General features: G+C 46.5%; 2 protein-coding genes across 2 annotated transcripts in view; both read right to left on the reverse strand.

The window, feature by feature from the left end:
• Positions 1 to 18,727, reverse strand: part of LOC114592637 (uncharacterized) — a 49,429-nt gene that overhangs the window by 26,488 nt on the left and 4,214 nt on the right.
• LOC114592658 (uncharacterized) overlaps positions 1 to 18,727 on the reverse strand; it is a 53,342-nt gene that overhangs the window by 14,474 nt on the left and 20,141 nt on the right. The window contains 3 exon segments of the mRNA XM_077923422.1: positions 6,827 to 8,393; positions 9,211 to 9,303; positions 16,476 to 16,574. Of these exon segments, the coding sequence (XP_077779548.1) occupies positions 6,827 to 8,393; positions 9,211 to 9,303; positions 16,476 to 16,574 (1,759 nt within the window).

Here is an 18,727-nt window from a genome sequence, read left to right on the forward strand (position 1 = left end):
TGTTCCAGCAATGTCCCAGTGGCCTCCCAGGAGCCTCTTTCGGCTGTTCAAGGTGAGCCTGGGCTCCACCCCCTTGGCCAGGTGGTATGGGCCTCGCACCCAGGCCTCATGGCACGGGGAGCACAGTAGTGACCTGAAAGTGGTTCCCATTGAACGCAGTGGTTTTTATATCTATATAGGGCTCCTCTGCCTATTCCTCCTCTTCTGGCAACATATTGGTGCATGCTCCAGGGGAGAGACTTTGGAGAAGACCACAAATCCAGCTTCTTTGGAACTATTTTGCAGGACTCAGAAGTTTAAACAAGCTGCAGGTTTTTATGGGTGAAGGAGAAGCAAAGGCGGCCTCAGAGCCACTCCAGGGATTTTCCTCCATGGATATATTGGGAGGGGAAGCCTCCCAATATATTGGGGGCCCAATACACAGTTTCCACAGTAAAACCTCCCCCCTTTATCTTATTCCTTGCTTCCACTCTCCATCCCTCCAAGTCCCTCTCTCCTGGAACTCACCAGATGTCTCTGAGGGTCCTGGGAGGCAACGCTCAGAGGTTGCTTGGAGGGATGCAGGAGACAGCCTGACCAGGTCAACCGTCCATCTTCCTCCTTCCATCCTCGCCTGGATTGAAGAGCTCAGAAGTTCCTGAAGAAGCAAAGAGAGCCTCAGAGGCCCTGCAGTCAGTTTCCTGCCCAAGACATTTTCCTGGTGATTGTGAAGCCATGCATGAAAAGTGGAGTCATGCCTGAAAGAGGATCTTCTTCCCACCACCATTAAAAACATTTATTTCCTTTCCCCCATCCCCACTTTAGGGGAAGGGGCTGTAGTTCGAGGGCAGCGCATCTCTTCCGCAGGCAGGAAGCCCCAGATTCAGTCCCCAGGCAGGGCTGAGAAACCACGTCTGAAAACCCGGAAGAGCAATAGTGTGGACAATAGTAGCCCAGGTGGAGCAAGGGTATGACTGTATAGGCAGCTGACTGCGCTTGGAGCCCCCAGTTCTGCTGCAGCAGTTGCTGGTGGTGAGAAATCGATGACATTTTATGGCCAGTGGTTCTCCTCTTCCCATCCTTAAAGTCTTCCCTCCTCCATCTCTCCCAACACCTTGGTTCCTTCCTAGGGCTGGTCTGCAGCTATACAGAGAGACTGCGCCCTCCTTGGGGGCTTTCCTCCTGAACCCCCCCAGCCTGGGAAGGCATCGAAGATAAAAGAGCCCATGTCTTTGTAGAGCTGAAATGAGTTTCCAGCTGACCCTGCCCTCCCTCCCCCTCTTTTCCCAAAACATGAATGTCTCCCTCCTCCCCTTCCCAGAACCATCCTGCCCCCTTTCCTTTTGGGGGGGTTTCCACGCTCACCCTAAAACTGCCTCTTTCCCCGCCTGCTCTCCTCCTGGGGCGCCCCTGCACCCCTTAAAGCGTTTGCACTCTTCGCAGCTCTTGGGGGGCTGAATTGGGGGTGCAACCCCACGCATGCGCCCTCCCACCCCTGCCCCTTTGCAAAACTGCCCTCTCCTGGAGGGCTTCTCTCCTGCGAAGCAGCTGCTCTGACACGGGAGCCCCCTCCCCCCCCCCAAATATATCCCTCTTTTCCTACCTTGCAAAAAGCACAGTCTTCCGCGCTGCAGAATCTCCTCCCTCGCAGCTTGTCAAATGTGACAAACGGAGGAGGAAGTGACGCTTCCCCTCTTCCCCCAGGAAGTCCTCTCTAGCAATATAATCGCTGCCTTTAACCCTTGAACAGCCAGTATTTCCCCTCCCTCCCCCCCCCCCGCCACCACAGATTTTGCTCCCAGCTAGAATAGTTTATTGTCACAACTCTCAGCACCCTTAACCAGCAAAACAAGCTCCCAGAAATCTTAGGGGGTTTCATGGGGCTTTGGATATGTGGTGTGAATGTGGCCTAACAGATTTGTGTTTGTGTGTGTGTGTGTGTGTGTGTGTGTGTGGCATCACTGGGCCTCCAAACAAATGTTGGAAATAGGCACACATTGATCAAAATGGTGCAGCATAAAATCACAGGTGCAGTCAGCTCTCTATCCTTCCACGTTTCACCGCTCACGTATGCGCAGGCGCTCAAAATGATGTCACGCACATGCGCAGAAGCAGCGAAAAGATAAAAACTCAATCATATAAAATACATTTTGGGGGTTTGAATCAATAGTCAGATACTGGATCTTATTCTAATTGCCCCAGCTAAAAACCTTGCAACCTTTGATGTCACCTGCTCATCTTGGTCTGCTGAGAGAAAAAACACTGTGACAGGGGCTGGGTGACCCGGAATGGACAATAAAATAGGGGTGATAATCTCACTCTCCAAATCTTTATAAAGAGTTCAAACAGGAAGGATATGCGCCACTGATTCGGTACTGCCATCTCCACAGGGACATAACCGTTTTTCGTGTGGAATTTTTTGGAATTGTCCCTCAAGTACAACCGAAGGCAGTATATTCAATCTTGTGAGAGTAAATGTGCATCTATATATTATAATTGCTACGTTATGCAGATAGGGTGCAGGAGAGTCAAAATGGGTATATCTCTGCCGCTGATGTTTTTCCTACCGCAACCTTGGGCAGTAGGAATGTTGTCCCAATGTTGTCATTCCAGCGTGGTTCAGGGCGGACCTGAAGTCACAAGATGAAGTCCCGTCCTCCTCAACTCAGCTCCCCCTCCATCCCACTTCAAGATAAACAACAGGCCTCTCCTTTTAGTTGATCAACAACTTTCAAACATTCACCATTTTCTTCCTTGTCTTAGACGGGAAGGGTTTTTCTCTCCAAGCATTCGGGGACCACTGCTATTCATGTGCCCTCGTGAAATTCCTCTCACCTCCATGGTAGCGTTATTTTGTTTAGCCAATGTCCTTCCTCTTAAAAATAGGTTGAATGTCAACACCTCCTTAAATCCACACGCTTTTTTTGGGTGGTGGTGGGGTTAAGCTCTAGTTTCCCAACGACATCAGTCAAAACAATGTTCTCCCCACCTTCACTCCTTTCAAACCACATATAGCTTCTAGTGTCCACATCTCCTCCAGTGCACAGCCAATAAAATCCAATTATAAGGAGAACCTCCGCTTTTGATGGCGGTCCGAGGGGGTTGCATCATGGCAAAGGTGATTACCCAACTCCTCCATCTGCCCCCATGCTGATCTGCATGGGAGTGAGCCGTTGAGGCGACTGCGAGTCAGCCTGCTCCCTCATAGCCCAGGAGGTTTCCAGGAATGCTTAAACCCTTTCGTTCCTTACCCCTTCATTTGTGCCTCCCTCCAATGTCGAGGGAGCTGCCGCCATGGTGCAAGACCAGAACCGGAAACTCAAGGTGAAAGAATAATACAAATGTAGTGTTGGAAGGGACCACAAGAATCATCTAGTCCTGGGGTAAAGGTAAAGGGACCCCTGACCGTTAAGTCTAGTTGCGGATGACTCTGGGGTTGCGGCGCTCATCTCGCTTTACTGGCCAAGGGAGCCTGCGTACAGCTTCCGGGTCATGTGGCCAGCATGACTAAGCCGCTTCTGGCGAACCAGAGCAGCGCACGGAAACGCTGTTTACCTTCCCGCCAGAGCAGTACCTATTTATCTACTTGCACTTTGATGTGCTTTCGAACTGCTAGGTTGGCAGGAGCAAGGACCGAGCAACGGCAGCTCACCCCGTCACGGGGATTCAAACCGCCAACCTTCTGATAGGAAAGCCCTAGGTTCTGTGCATTAGACCACAGCACCAACCGCGTCCCAGTCCAGGGGTAGTCAGCCTTTTTATACTTACCGCCCACTAATGCATCTTTCTTGATGGTAAAATTTCCTTACGGCCCACCAGGACTTGATGGAAGGAGGATTCAGAACCCCCTACTGCCCAGTTAGAATCCTGAAATGCCCACTAGTGTGCGGTAGGGACCAGGTCGACAGTCCCTGATCTAGACCAACCCCCTGCAATGCAGGAAAAACAACCACCCAACCTCTGCTGAACAACCTAGAAAAATGAAGGAGAGTTCACCACCTTCCAAGGTAGCTCATCTCACTTGCAGTCAGAAATTTCAGTTTAGGATTAGATGTCAGTTTAGGATTAGAGGTATTTTTACTCCTTGCATAAAATACAGGAAGAGCCGGAAAGCCAGGAAGTAATTGTAATCTCTGTATTTACATGGATTTAAATGAAAGAAGTGAAAAAAGCTCTCTTACATAACTGGAAAAAAATTACATAACTGGAAAGAAATATTACAAAAAGACAATACCAATAAAGAGTACAAATTAAGAAGGGGGGAAGGAAAAGAAAACTTAAACTATCTATTGTTATTAGTAAGATAAAGAATATGACATAAATTTGAGATTGCAATTTCATGTTACAGTAAAAAAAAATCTCATTATCATTAAACCCAACCTCCCATTTATTCCTTAGTTCTTTCTAAATAACTTTACTGCCATACCAAAATATTATTTTTTATATTATTTTTACAGAGTTTTTTTGTTGTTTAGTCATTTAGTTGTGTCCGACTCTTTGTGACCCCATGGAACAGAGCACGCCGGGCACTCCTGTCTTCCACTGCCTCCCGCAGTTTGGTCAAACTCATGCTGGTAGCTTAAAGAACACTGTCCAGCCATCTCGTCCTCTGTCATCCCCTTCTCCTTGTGCCCTCCATCTTTCCCAACATCAGGGTCTTTTCCAGGGAGTCTTCTCTTCTCATGAGGTGGCCAGAGTATTGCAGCCTCAGCTTCACAATCTGTCCTTCCAGTGAGCACTCAGGGCTGATTTCCTTCAGAATGGATAGGTTTGATCTTCTTGCAGTCCATGGGACTCTCAAGAGTCTCCTCCAGCACCATAATTCAAAAGCATCAATTCTTCAGCAATCAGCCTTTTTTATGGTCCAGCTCTCACTTTCATACATCACTACTGGGAAAACCACAGCTTTAACTATATGGACCTTTATTGGCAAGGTGATTTCTCTGCTTTTTAAGATGCTGTCTAGGTTTGCCATTGCTTTTCTCCCAAGAAGCAGGCGTCTTTTAATTTTGTGGCTGCTGTCACCATCTGCAGTGATCATGGAGCCCAAGAAAGTAAAATCTCTCACTGCCTCCATTTCCCCCCCCTTCTATTTGCCAGGAGGTGATGGGCCCAGTGGCCATGATCTTTGTTTTTTTGATGTTCAACTTCAGACCATATTTTGCGCTCTCCTCTTTCACCCTCAATAAAAGGTTCTTTAATTCCTCCTCACTTTCTGCCATCAAGGTTGTGTCATCTGCATATCTGAGGTTCTTGATATTTCTTCCGGCAATCTTAATTCCGGCTTGGGATTTATCCAGCCCAGCCTTTCACATGATGAATTCTGCACATAAGTTAATTAAGCAGGGAGACAATATACAGCCTTGTCATACTCCTTTCCCAATTTTGAACCAATCAGTTGTTCCATATCCAGTTCTAACTGTCGCTTCTTGTCCCACATAGAGATTTCTCAGGAGACAGATGGGGTGATCAGGCACTCCCATTTTGATACAAATTCAGCTCTCGGTTTATTTTTTCCTGATAAGCTATCTAATTCAGCATATTCAGTCAATTTTTGAATCCACTCCTGTCTGGAAGGAATTATGTTGCTTTTCCACCTTGGTGGCTATAAGGACTCTCGCTGCCACTGTTGCATACAAAAAAATACCTTTAATTTGTTTTGGAATATCTGAGTCAGTGATCCCCAACAGATGTGCCTCTGGCTTTCTATTACAGTGGTACCTCGTGTTACAGACACCTCAGGTTACAGATGCTTCAGGTTACAGACTCCACTACCTCAGAAATAGTACCTCGGTTAAGAACTTTGTTTCAGGATGAGAACAGAAATCGCACGGTAGCAGCGGGAGGCCCCATTAGCTAAAGTGGTACCTCAGGTTAAGAACAGTTTCAGGTTAAGAATGGACCTCCAGAACAAATTAAGTTCTTAACCCGAGGTCCCACTGTAAAGGAAAGTCTTAACATTTTTTCTAATTCTGAATGGATTTCCTCCCAAAATTTCTTTATTTTGCTACATTGCCACCATATATGATACAGTGAGCCTGTTTGATCTCCACATCTCCAACAGTTACTTTTGGCTCCTTTGTACATTTTGGCTAATTTCCATGGAGTCAAATACCACTGGTGCTGCATTTTTAAAACGTTTTCCTTATGGCATAGCACGTGGTAAATCTCCAACTATTCTTCCACAGATTTTCCCATTGGGACAATGTTATAACATACCCAAAGTCTTGAGACCACTTTATCACGGCTGATGTAAATCAAATCTCGAGGTTTCCTTGGCAAACCCTTTTTATCTACATTATTTTTTTTTGAATATTGGATAATATTGGAACCAATCTGTAATAATATCTCTTAATTCCTCAAAACTTTTAAGTTTCAGTTGGTTATCTTCTTTTAAAATTATTTTATAAGTAGGCCAATTTCACAACGTATTTTTTTCCTTCACCACTGTGGCCTCTGCTTGGAGAGGCCCACCACGGGATTTTAGGCTCCAACCGATCTTTGTATTTCTCCCAAACTTTAAGAAGTGATCTCCTTATAATATGATTTGAGAAATCTCTGTGTATTTTTGCCTTTCCATAAATTCAATAAGGGTGCCAAGCCCAACGGTTATTATGTCCCTCCAAATCCAACAAACCTATATCTTGCAAATTAGCGGTGCTCCACTTAAAGTGCTTTCCTCATTACAAGAATCGAAATATTTTCCCCATCTTGATTCACTTATGCAAAATGAGATGCGAAATCTGACCAAATCTTTTCCCACATTCCAAGTATATATATGGTTTATCCCATGTGAGTTCTTTTATGAGAAGTAAGCGTAGATCCATGTGCAAATCTCTTTCCACACTCCAAACATTTATATGGTTTCTCCCCTGTGTGAGTTCTTTTATGATAAGTAAGCGTAGATCCCTGTGCAAATCTCTTTCCACACTCCAAACATTTATATGGTTTCTCCCTTGTGTGAGTTCTTTTATGAGAAGTAAGGGCAGATCCCTGTGCAAATCTCTTTCCACACTCCAAACATATATATGGTTTCTCCCCTGTGTGAATTCTTTTATGAGAAGTAAGGCCAGATCCATGTGCAAATCTCCTTCCACACTCCAAACATTTATATGGTTTCTCCCCTGTGTGAACTTTGTGATGAGATCTAAGGCTTGAGCTTTCAGTGAAGTTCTTTCCACACTCAAAACAGGTATATGGTTTCACCCCTGTGTGAATTCTTTGATGACATTTAAGCTGTGATCTGTGAGTGAAGCTCTTTCCACACTCAAAACATGCATACGGTTTTTCACCTCTGTGAATTTTTTGATGTTTATGAAGGCCTGTACCATGCCGGAAGCTCTTTCCACACTCAAAGCACTTATATGGCTTCTCTTCTGAATGGATGCTGCGGTGGATAACAAGTGATGTGGAGTTACTAAAGCTCTTTCCACATGTCACACATTTATATGGTTTTTCCCCTGTATGGATTCGCTCATGCACAGTAATATGTGAACTATGTCTGAAGCTCTTCCCACACTCAAAGCATTTATACGGCTTCTCACCAGTGTGAGTTCTCTTATGTGAACTAAGGTGTGAACTCTGGCTGAAGCTCTTTCCACATTCCAAGCATTTATATGGTTTCTCCCCTGTGTGGGTTCTCTTATGTGTAGTAAGGCTAACACTGTGAGCAAAGCTCCTTCCGCACTCCAAACATTTATAAGATTTCTCCCCAGTGTGAATTCTTTGATGCAATGTAAGACTTGAGCCGTGAGCGAAGCTCATTCCGCACTCCAAACATTTATATGGCTTCTCCCCTGTGTGGGTTTTTTGATGAGATGCAAGGTTTGAGCTTTGACAGAAGGTCTTTCCACAGTCCAAACAGGTATACGGTTTCTCCCCTGTGTGAATTTTTTGATGATCTACAAGGCCTGAGCTGTAAGTGAAGGCCTTTCCACACTCTAGACAGGAATATGGTTTCTCCTCACTGTGGACTTTCTGATGTTTTTTAAGGTTTGAGTGGCGATTGAAACTCTTTCCACATTCTAGGCATTTGTATGATTCCTGTCCAGCGTGAATTCTTTCATGTGATTTTAGGCCTGAGCTGTCACTGAAGCTCTTTCCACACACCAAGCATTCACACGGTTTCTCCTCTGTGTGGATTCTGCAGTGTGAATTGAACCTAGATTTACTTTGGAATGTTTTGCCACATAAAGGTCTCTCATTTGTTCTCTTCCCCTTCTGATGTTTTTTCTGGGCTGGGATTTGATGGTCGTTATCAGTCTGCATTAGAAGGCCTTCATACCTCCTATTTTCTTCTTGGTTTTCCTCTTGTGGTCTTGTTTCCTCTTGATCTTGAAAGGTCTTTCCTTTGACTTCATGCTTATTTCTTTCTGATGAGACCCGAGAACAATGACTGTCGTGTTCATCACCTGCTAAAGTTAAGGGAAGATGACAATTAAAAATGTAATCCAAATCACCATCCTAGTGAGACTTTCTGTAACATCTGATGATGATGATGGTGATTTTATTATTTATTATTTATACCCTGCCCATCTGGCTGGGTTTCCTCAGCCACAGCATATATAAAACATCAAACTGCCCAATACAGGGCTGCCTTCAGATGTCTTCTAAAAGCTACATAGTTCTTTATCTGCTTGACATCTGAAGGGTGCCACCACTGAGCAGGCCCACTGCCTAGTTCCCTATAACTTCACTTCTGGCAATCAGGGAACTAGAGCTGGACCTCAGTGTCTGGGGTTAGAGATGCTCCTTCAGGTCTACAGGGTGTTTAGAGCTTTAAAGGTCAGCACCAACACTTTGAATGATGCTCAGAAACAAACTCTGAGTCGATGTAGATCCTTTAAGACCAGTGTTATATGCTCCTGGCAACTGCTCCCAGTCACCAGTTGAGCTGCCGCTTTCTGGATTAATTGTAGTTTCCGAGTCACTTTCAAAGGCAGCCCCACCTACAGTGCATTGTAGCAATCCAAGCGGGAGATAACCATAGCATGTACCACAGTCTGTGTGCAGGTAGGGTCTCAGCCTGTGTACCAGATGGAGCTGGTAGACAGCAGCCCCCAAATCCTTGCTATGCCCAAGTCACCATGAGAAAACATTCATTTCCTGCCTATCTTTAATCTCTGCCAGTCCAGAGCTCTGGCCCTGCAGCCCTCCTTGTTTTCTTGCCAGGGGAGCTTCCTCACCCCCCAACATCTCCCCAGGTCCCCCTCTCCATTCCCTGCAACTCACCAGATCTCTCTAAAGGTCTTGGAAGGGAACATTCAAAGGTGGTGGGAGACAGCCTGACCAGGTCAACCGTCCATCTTCCTCCTTCCATCCTCGCTAGGATGCAGAATAATAAATAAATAAATAAATAAATAATTTATTTATTTATACCCCACCCTTCCTGGTTCAGAAAACCGGGCTCAATGCAGCTAACAACAAATTTAAAACACTTAATTGATGCAACAAAAAACAGCATAAAATACAGTATAAAACGTGAATAACAATAAATTCAGAATTCAAAAATCAATTTAGGTGGAAATCCATCCACCTAAACATTAGATGATCACCAGGGCTAGCTGGCTAAATTAGTCCTATTTGGGCCAGCGAGGAGACCAGGGGAGAATTAGCTGTGGGATCCCAGAGCGGGTAATCTTCATAAAAAGGGAAGGGGGAGGGAAGGAAGGGGAATAAAAGATCAGGCTAAGTTCAAATTGAAAGCCAGGTGGAATAGCTCCGTCTTACAGGCCCCGCGGAAGGAAGTTAAATCCTGCAGGGCCCTGGTCTCATGGGACGGAGCATTCCACTAGGTCGGAGCCATCACTGAGAAGGCCCTGGCCCTGGTGGAGGATAATCTGACTTCCTTAGGGCCCAAACTATGATTATTCATGGACCTTAAGGTCTTTTGCAGGCCATACCAGGAGAGGCATACCAGGAGAATCAGACTCTTTCATCCTCCCTGAGGAGCTCAGAAGGCAAAAGAAGCATAGGAAGTCTCAGCAGCCCTGCAGGGAATTCTCCTGCCCTAGATATTCTCCTGCCGCTGGACATCCCCTCTGCAACAGTCCCCAACAGTTTTTAAACATGTTTTTGTGATTCCAAATTAATCCGTCTGCTTCCTCTACCTTTCCTAAGGCCGGCATGGTACGCTCAGTAGTGACCTGAAAGTAGTTCCCATTGAACTCAGTGGAGCTTACATATGAGTAAATCTGCAATGGACTGCTGTGCATATTCTCCCTCTTCTGACACACAGAAACCCATTGGTCCTCTTCCCCGCCCTTCTTCCAGTCAAGACCTCCTTGCCTTTTCTCCCCCCTGTGTCTTTTCTGCTCACTTGGGGGGTGTCCCTCCCCCCCATCCATAAATCCTCCTCCCCCACAATCCCCGTAACTCAGGCAGAAGCAAAGGGAGCCTGCAGGGATTTATCTTGCCACAGAATTTCCTTGTTTCCACTCCCCAAACCTCCATGCCCCCAACTCCATTCCCTGACACTCACCAGATCTCTCTGAGTGTCCGGGACGGGAACGGTCAGAGGTTGGGGGAGGCAGCCGGACCAGGTCAACCATCCATCTTCCCCCTTCCATCCTCGCTAGGTTCGCAGGATCTGCCTCTTCCATCCTTCCTGAGGAGCTCAGAAGATGCAGGTTCGAGGGAGGGAGGGAGGGAGGGAGAAGCAAAGGCAGCCTCAGAGGCCCTGCATCCATTTCCCCACCCAACATATTTTCCTGGTGAAAGATAAGCCTGCCTAGGTGTGGGCACCCACTTGCAGTTTCCTTGGTAAAAGAGGGGCCCCTTCCTCCTGGACCCCACCATGCGAGGAAAGTGGAGTCATGCCTGAAAGAGGATCTTCTACCCACCATCATTAAACACATTCCTTTTTTGGCTTCCTTCTTTCTCTGCCAGCCTGGAGCTGTGACAGGGCTGCCTCCCTCCATTCCACCTCCTCCCCCAACCCCACTTTAGGGGAAGGGGCTGTAGCTCCAGGGCGGAGCATCTCCTCAGCAGGCAGAAAGCCCCCGATCCAAGACCCCCCCCCTTTGGTCTAATCCTGCCCTCCCTACTCGACCCCTTTCTTTCCAAAACATCCATGCCTCCCTCCTCCTCTTCCCAGAGCCACCCTGCCCCCTTTCCTTTTTTGGGGGGGGTCCTACCCCACCCTAAAACTCCCTTCCCCCCCCCGCCTCGCCTTCTTGCCTTGCTCTCCCCCTGGGGCGCCCCTGCAGCCCTCGAGGTCCTTTGCTCTCCCCGCAGCTCTTTGGGGGCTCAAATGTGGGGTGCAGCCCCATGCATGCTCCTCTCCCGGGGGGGCTTCTCTCCTGCTCTGACACGGGAGCTCCCCCCCCAAAAAAATATATCCCTCTTTTCCTACCTTGCAAAAGGCACAGTCTTCCGCGCTGCAGAATCTCCTCCCTCGCAGCTTGTCACATGTGACAAACGGAGGAGGAAGTGACGCTTTTCCTCTCCCCCAGGAAGTCCAGCGTCATAATATAATCGCTGCCTTTAACCCTTGAAGAGCCAGTATCCCCCTTCACCCTTGTTATGTACTGAGTTGAATAGGATCCAAACTGCAACAGTCTGATTGGTCCTAGAACAATAGGATCCAAAAGGCAGCAGTCTGATTGGTCTTAGAACAATGCAGCAGTATGATTGGTTGGCAGGAACCACCCAATCATGCTCCAGATAGAAGTGAATCCACAACCTGATTGGCTTACAGTAGAATTCCAGAATTAGCCAATCATGGGCAGCCCATTGTGTAAATAATGTATATAAAGCAGATACTTTGAGGGGACTTTCATTCATTCCTCCTCCGCACTGTGAGCTGAATAAAGAGCATGAAATCACTTTGCGACTCTGAGTATATTTCAACCCTCCACCCCTACCCCAAACTGTAAGGTGCTGGGGACATTGTGGATTCTGCTTCTTTCTACTCCATAAAATAGGGTTGCTACCTTTCTTCTGGCGAAATACAGGGCGGTTGGGGGTGATTCCTCCCACCCCCCAATGTGTTGCTGAACCGACTTCGAAGCAATCCATTGCAATCTGTCGCAGGCCCATCTTGCATTTCTCTCTCCCATCATCATCATTCCAACAATTTCCTCCATCGCCTCTCCAACAATTTCATTTGTTCAACAGAACTTTCCCTCCGGTTGACAGAAGCGATTCCTTGGATCCCAGCTTGAAGTGTAGAATGACTTTCCCCAGTCTTCAGGTTGAATATGCTATAAAGGCTGTCAATTTAGCGTGCTTCCTAACCAAGGTGGATTTGTGAAGGTTTTATTTATGGCTGAGTAATACATGCACTTTATTGGTAACTGTTGGGCTGATTATAATTATTTTCTCGCCTAATCTTGTTTTCAGATTATATATAGGTTCTTAAATTGTATTTCTGTTCTATTCTAAACAAGAGCTCAGCTCTTGCGGAGCTCCTAGCACATGTATGCTTTTATTTAAAAGAAATGTTTCCATTTTATTTACTGCTTTCCAATCCAGCTCAGCCCCTGGCCTCTCAAGATCTTCCCTCCAAAACTTTGGAGGGGCTCCTCTCCACTCCCACTGGTTCCCCCCCCCCCCGCCATGGCTTTTCTCACCTCTGCTGGTTTGCCAGCTATGCCCCCTTCGGGACAGCAGTGACTTGGCAACTGAACTCCAGGCTCTGGCAAGTTCCAGGCTGAATAATTGCAATGTCTTCTACAGTGGTACCTCAGGTTAAGTACTTAATTCGTTCCAGAGGTCCGTTCTTAACCTGAAACTGTTCTTAACCTGAGGTACCACTTTAGCTAATGGGGCCTCCCGCTGCCGCCGCCACACGATTTCTGTTCTCATCCTGAAGCTAAGTTCTTAACCTGAGGTACTATTTCTGACTTAACCTGAAGCGTCTGTAACCTGAGGTACCACTGTATTTTTTTAAAAGGCAGTTTTCTTCACTTTCTTCCTAAAATGGAGCTGTTTACTGCTTTAATTCTGCCCTGTTCCAAAAGTTTCCATTAGAGCTTTCAGGAAAGCTATGAAGAATTTGCATGACTAGAAGTGCGTTAAGATTTTCAAAATGAAAACACTTAGGGGAACTCAATTTCCCCCTTCCCTTTTTAAAAAAAGATAATCCAATATGGTTAAGAATATCGCATTTTTACTTATTCTATAAAGATGGACAGAAGCTGATGGTGTTAATCTGAATTAGTTGGCCTGCTTGTAACTAACAATATGTTGGAATGTTGCTTCAAGGCGTTGCTTCCTCCTGCAGTGGTTTATAAGTGAGGAATTTTATTATTTCTGAGTATGCATGTGTTTTTGTGCATGTGCATTTATAGGTATACCTGATTATATTCCACCTTTCCAGTGAAAGGTAACTACAACAGCACACAGGTAACAAAATGTATTACTCTGACCCCCAGGATAATGCTCAAATATAATGCTTTAATTCATCTAGAAGTTACAAGGAAAAGGTGGGACACACCTGGAGGAAAGAAGGGAAATGCCTCATTACCAGCTACAATCAAATTACCCAACTGCTACAAAACAAAAGCAATGAATCCTGGTCCGCTTTCAATAACTGTTTTGCAGGATCTGACCCAAGGTCCATGGATGGCACCATCTTGTACCCAAGAGCACCAGCCAGAAACCTGCAGGAGTTCAGAAGCAGTACATGATGCTCAGGCCTTTTTCCCCTGCCTTTCCACACAACATGCTTCCTTAGATAAGAGTGTGACCATATTAGGCCATCCTTTGGTCTGTTTTCAAAGATGAGATGAGCAAGAGTGGTGGAGACTGCCACTCCAATAGGCTTCAGAGAAGGGGAAGAGGAAGGGAGTATGGACCTAGAATTGCGGTGGTTTGAGATGGGACACACCGCAGAAGAAGGAAGGAGCTGGGAAATAGTGGATCAACAGGAGCAAGATAGCAGGTGCTCCAGCCCTGAACAGAGACAGGAGCCTGTTGCATTAGAAATATCACAGCACCCAAGCGACACGATGTCTCTAGTATACTGGAGTCCCCTCCTTCCCCTACAACCAGGCGTGCCCTTCATCTCACAGAGCAGAAAGCCAAACAGACACAGAGATTTTCCATTAGTGGCCCCCGTAGACAACAGGAAGGGACTCAAGGCCAGAAAGTAACTGCTGGGGGCAGGAAGACTCACTCTAGGCAACAGCTCAGGTTTTTGAGGACATACATTCCATGTTTCTGTGTGTTTTTGTTGATTTAAATGAAAGAAGCAAAAGAAGCTCACAGCACCACTGATTTCACCAGGCAGCCAGCCAGCCCTGTAGTTGACGGCACCTTCGTGACAGCAGCTGTACCATTTCTCCCATTGGAATTATTGTATGAATTCCATGAAGTTTAGCAACAGCGGTGCTCTAATTAAAATGCTTTCCGCATTACAAGCATCTCAATATTTCTTTCCTCTTGATTCGCTTATGCAAAATGAGTTGTGAAATCTGACCAAATCTTTTCCCACACTCCAAGCATATATATGGTTTATCCCATGTGAGTTCTTTTATGAGAAGTAAGCGTAGATCCATGTGCAAATCTCTTTCCACAGTCCAAACATTTATATGGTTTCTCCCCTGTGTGAATTCTTTGATGTGATGTAAGGCTTGTGCTGTGACTGAAGTTCTTTCCACACTCAAAACAGGTATATGGTTTCACCCCTGTGTGAATTCTTTGATGATATTCAAGGCTTGAGCTTTGAGTGAAGCTCTTTCCACACTCAAAACATGCATACGGTTTTTCACCTCTGTGAATTTTTTGATGTATATGAAGGCTTGTACCCTGGCTGAAGCTCTTTCCACACTCAAAGCACTTATATGGCTTCTCTCCTGTATGGATTCTGCGATGGCAAACAAGGTATGTGCAGTTACTAAAGCTCTTTCCACATGTCTCACATTTATATGGTTTTTCCCCTGTATGGATTCGCTCATGCACATTAAGGTGTGAACTCTGACTGAAGCTCTTCCCACACTCAAAGCATTTATACGGCTTCTCACCAGTGTGAGTTCTCTTATGTGAAGTAAGGTGTGAACTCTGGCTGAAGCTCTTTCCACATACCAAGCATTTATATGGTTTCTCCCCTGTGTGGGTTCTCTTATGTGAAGTAAGGCTAACACTGTGAGCAAAGCTCCTTCCGCACTCCAAACATTTATAAGATTTCTCTCCTGTGTGAATTCTTTGGTGCGATATAAGACTTGAGCCGTGAGCGAAGCTCATTCCGCACTCCAAACATTTATAAGATTTCTCTCCTGTGTGAATTCTTTGGTGCGATATAAGACTTGAGCCGTGAGCGAAGCTCATTCCGCACTCCAAACATTTATACGGCTTCTCCCCTGTGTGGATTTTTTGATGGGTTAGAAGACCTTGGCTATTACGGAAGCTCTTTCCACAGTCAAAACAGGTATACGGTTTCTCCCCTGTGTGAATTTTTTTATGATATACAAGGCCTGAGTTGTTACTGAAGGCCTTTCCACACTCTAGACAGGCATATGGTTTCTCCTCACTGTGGACTTTCTGATGTCTTTTAAGATATGAGTGGCGATTGAAACTCTTTCCACATTCTAGGCATCCATATGATTCCTGTCCTGCGTGAATTCTTTCATGTGATTTTAGGCCTGAGCTGTCACTGAAGCTCTTTCCACACACCAAGCATCTACACAGTGTCTCCTCGGAGTGGATTCTGCAGTGTGGGCTGAGGCTCGATTTACCTTTGAACGTTTTGCCACACAAAGGGCTATCATTTGTTCTCTTCGCTTCATGCTTATTTCTTTCTGATGAGCCCCGAGAACCATTATTGCCCTGGTCATCACCTGCTAAAATTAAGGGAAAACAGCAAACATTAAAAACTTCCCAATACAGGGCTGCCTTCGGATGTCTTCTAAAAGCTACGTACTTCTTTATCTCCTTGACATCTGAAGGAAGGGGGTTCCACAGGGCTGGTTCCACTACTTCACTTCTTACTATGACGAAACCAGCAGAAGACACTCAGAGTTGGACCTCAGTGTCCGGGCAGAAGGATGGAGGTGGAGATGCTCATTCAGGTCTACAGGGCCGAGGCCGTTTAGAGCTTTAAAGGTCAGCACCAACACTTTGAATTGTGCTTGGAAACATACTCTGAGCCAATGTAGATCCTTTAAGACCGGTGTTATATGCTCCTGGCAACTGCTCCCAGTCACCAGTTGAGCTGCTGCTTTCTGGATTAATTGTAGTTTCCGAGTCACCTTCAAAGGCAGCCCCACCTAGAGTGCATTGTAGCAATCCAAGCAGGAGATAACCAAGGCATGTACCACAGTCTGTGTGCAGGTAGGGACTTAGCCTGTGTACCAGATGGAGCTGGTAGACAGCAGCCCCTAAATTCTGGCTATGCCCATGTCACCATTAAAAAACATTCATGTCCTTTCCTTTTCTACCTTTTATCTCTGCTAGCCCGGAGCTCTGGCCATGCAGCCTTCCTCGTTTTCATGCCAGGTGGGCTTCCTCAATCCCAACATTTCCCCAGGTCCCCAACTCCATTCCCTGAGACTCACCAGATCTCTCTGAGGGTCCTGGGAGAGAACAGTCAGAGGTGGTGGGAGACAGCCTGACCAGGTCAACCGTCCATCTTCCCCCTTCCATCCTTGCTAGGTCTGCAGGAGAATATAATAATAATAATAATAATAATAATAATAATAATAATAATAATAATAATAATAATTTTTGGTATCCTGCCTTCTCCGGCCGAGGCAGGGCCCAGAGTGGCTAGCATCATAAAAACAGCACAATATGCATAAAAACAGACATCAATTAATTAAAATACATCTTAAAATTAAATCAGACAAGTTAAAATCTAAGCAGTTGGCAATTATCAGGTTGAAATTGAGAGTGGTTAATAGTTGCCAGGACCAACTGTTTCCACTGATCATACAAGGACCTGTGAGCGGGTTGGGGGCCTCCTTCGGGCTTGTTTTATACAAAGGAAAGTAAGTCAAACTGCATCCTGCCCAAAGGCCTGGCGGAACAGCTCCGTCTTGCAGGCCCTGCGGAAAGATGTCAAATCCCGCAGGGCCCTAGTCTCTTGTGGGAGAGCGGTCCACCCGGCCGGGGCCACAGCTGAAAAGGCCCTGGCTCTAGTCAAGGCCAGTCTAATTTCCCTGAGGCCCGGGATCTTCAAGGTGGTGGTGTTAGCAGAAAGAGGCTGAAAGAGGATCAGCCTCTTTCATCCTTCCTGAGGAGCTCAGAATCCTAAACAAGCTGCAGGTTTCTTGGGAGCGAGGGAGGGAAGGAGAAGTAAAAGGAGCCTCAGAGAAGCTGCAGGGATTCCTCTGCCCTAGATATTCTCCAGCCCCTGCAGAAGCCCAAATGAGGCATATATTAAAAATTTATATCCCCCAATCTGGTGGGCTTCTCACAGCCACCCAGTGCGGCTAAAAACAGAACAAAACATCAAACATAAAAAACAGAAATATCCTATACAGGCAGCAAACAAACCAATAATAAGAATAGCAGCAATAATAACAACATGTTTACAGCTATACCCAAATTAAAATAACCACCGACCCCAACTAAACAATTAACCAACACCAACCCAACAAAAACAAAACAGAGGAACCAAAATCAGAACCGTTTAAAGCATTTTAGCCATTTGCCCCAACCCGAGATTTGTTCCAGCAATGTCCCAGTGGCCTCCCAGGAGCCTCTTTCGGCTGTTGAAGGTGAGCCTGGGCTCCACCCCCTTGGCCAGGTGGAATGGGCTTCGCACCCAGGCCTCATGGCATGGGGGGCACAGTAGTGACCTGAAAGTGGTTCCCATTGAACGCAGTGGTTTTTATATCTATATAGGGCTCCTCTGCCTATTCCTCCTCTTCTGGCAACATATTGGTGCATGCTCCAGGTGAGAGACTTTGGAGAAGACCTCTTCCCTGCCTTCCTCCAAGTCAAGACCTTCTTGCATTGTATGTTCTCCTGTCTTTTCTGCTTGCTGGAGGGAGGGGTTCCCTCTAGCCTCCACCCATCCATTTCTTCTTCTCCACCCCCAACCCCTGAAACTCAGCCAACGTCTCCCAGCCTCAGAGGTGGGGAGCCCCAGCTCAGGTCCTTCCTAGGACCACTAATCCAGCCTCTTTGGAACTATTTTGCAGGACTCAGAAGTTTGAACAAGCTGCAGGTTTTGGGGGGTGAGGGAGAAGCAAAGGCGGCCTCAGAGCCCCTCCGGGGATTTTCCTCCATGGATATATTGGGAGGGGAAGCCCACCCACAGTTTCCACAGTAAAACCTCCCCCCTTTATCTTATTCGTTGCTTGCACTCTCCATCCCCCCAAGTCCCTATCTCCACTTCCTAGGAACTCACGAGATGTCTCTGAGGGTCCTGGGAGGCAACGCTCAGAGGTTGTTTGGAGGGAGGCAGGAGACAGCCTGACCAGGTCAACCGTCCATCTTCCTCCTTCCATCCTCGCTTGAAGAGCTCAGAAGCTGCAGGTTCCTGGGAGGGAGGAAGAAGGAAAGGGAGCCTCAGAGGCCCTGCAGGGATTCTCCTGCCCAAGACATTTTCCTGGTGAATGTGAAGCCATGCATGAAAAGTGGAGCCATGCCTGAAATAAGATCTTCTTCCCACCACCATTAAAAACATTTATTTCTTTTCCTGGCTTCCTTTTCACTCTGCCAACCTGGCGGTGTGGCACGGCTGCCTCCCTCTGTTCCTCCTTGTCCTGCATCCCCACTTGAGGGGAAGGGGCTGTAGTTCGAGGGCAGAGCATGTCCTCAGCAGGCAGGAAGCCCCAGATTCAGTCCCCAGGCAGGGCTG

The sequence above is a fragment of the Podarcis muralis genome, chromosome 2 (assembly GCF_964188315.1).
Source record: "Podarcis muralis chromosome 2, rPodMur119.hap1.1, whole genome shotgun sequence".
Taxonomy (NCBI): Eukaryota; Metazoa; Chordata; class Lepidosauria; order Squamata; family Lacertidae; genus Podarcis; species Podarcis muralis.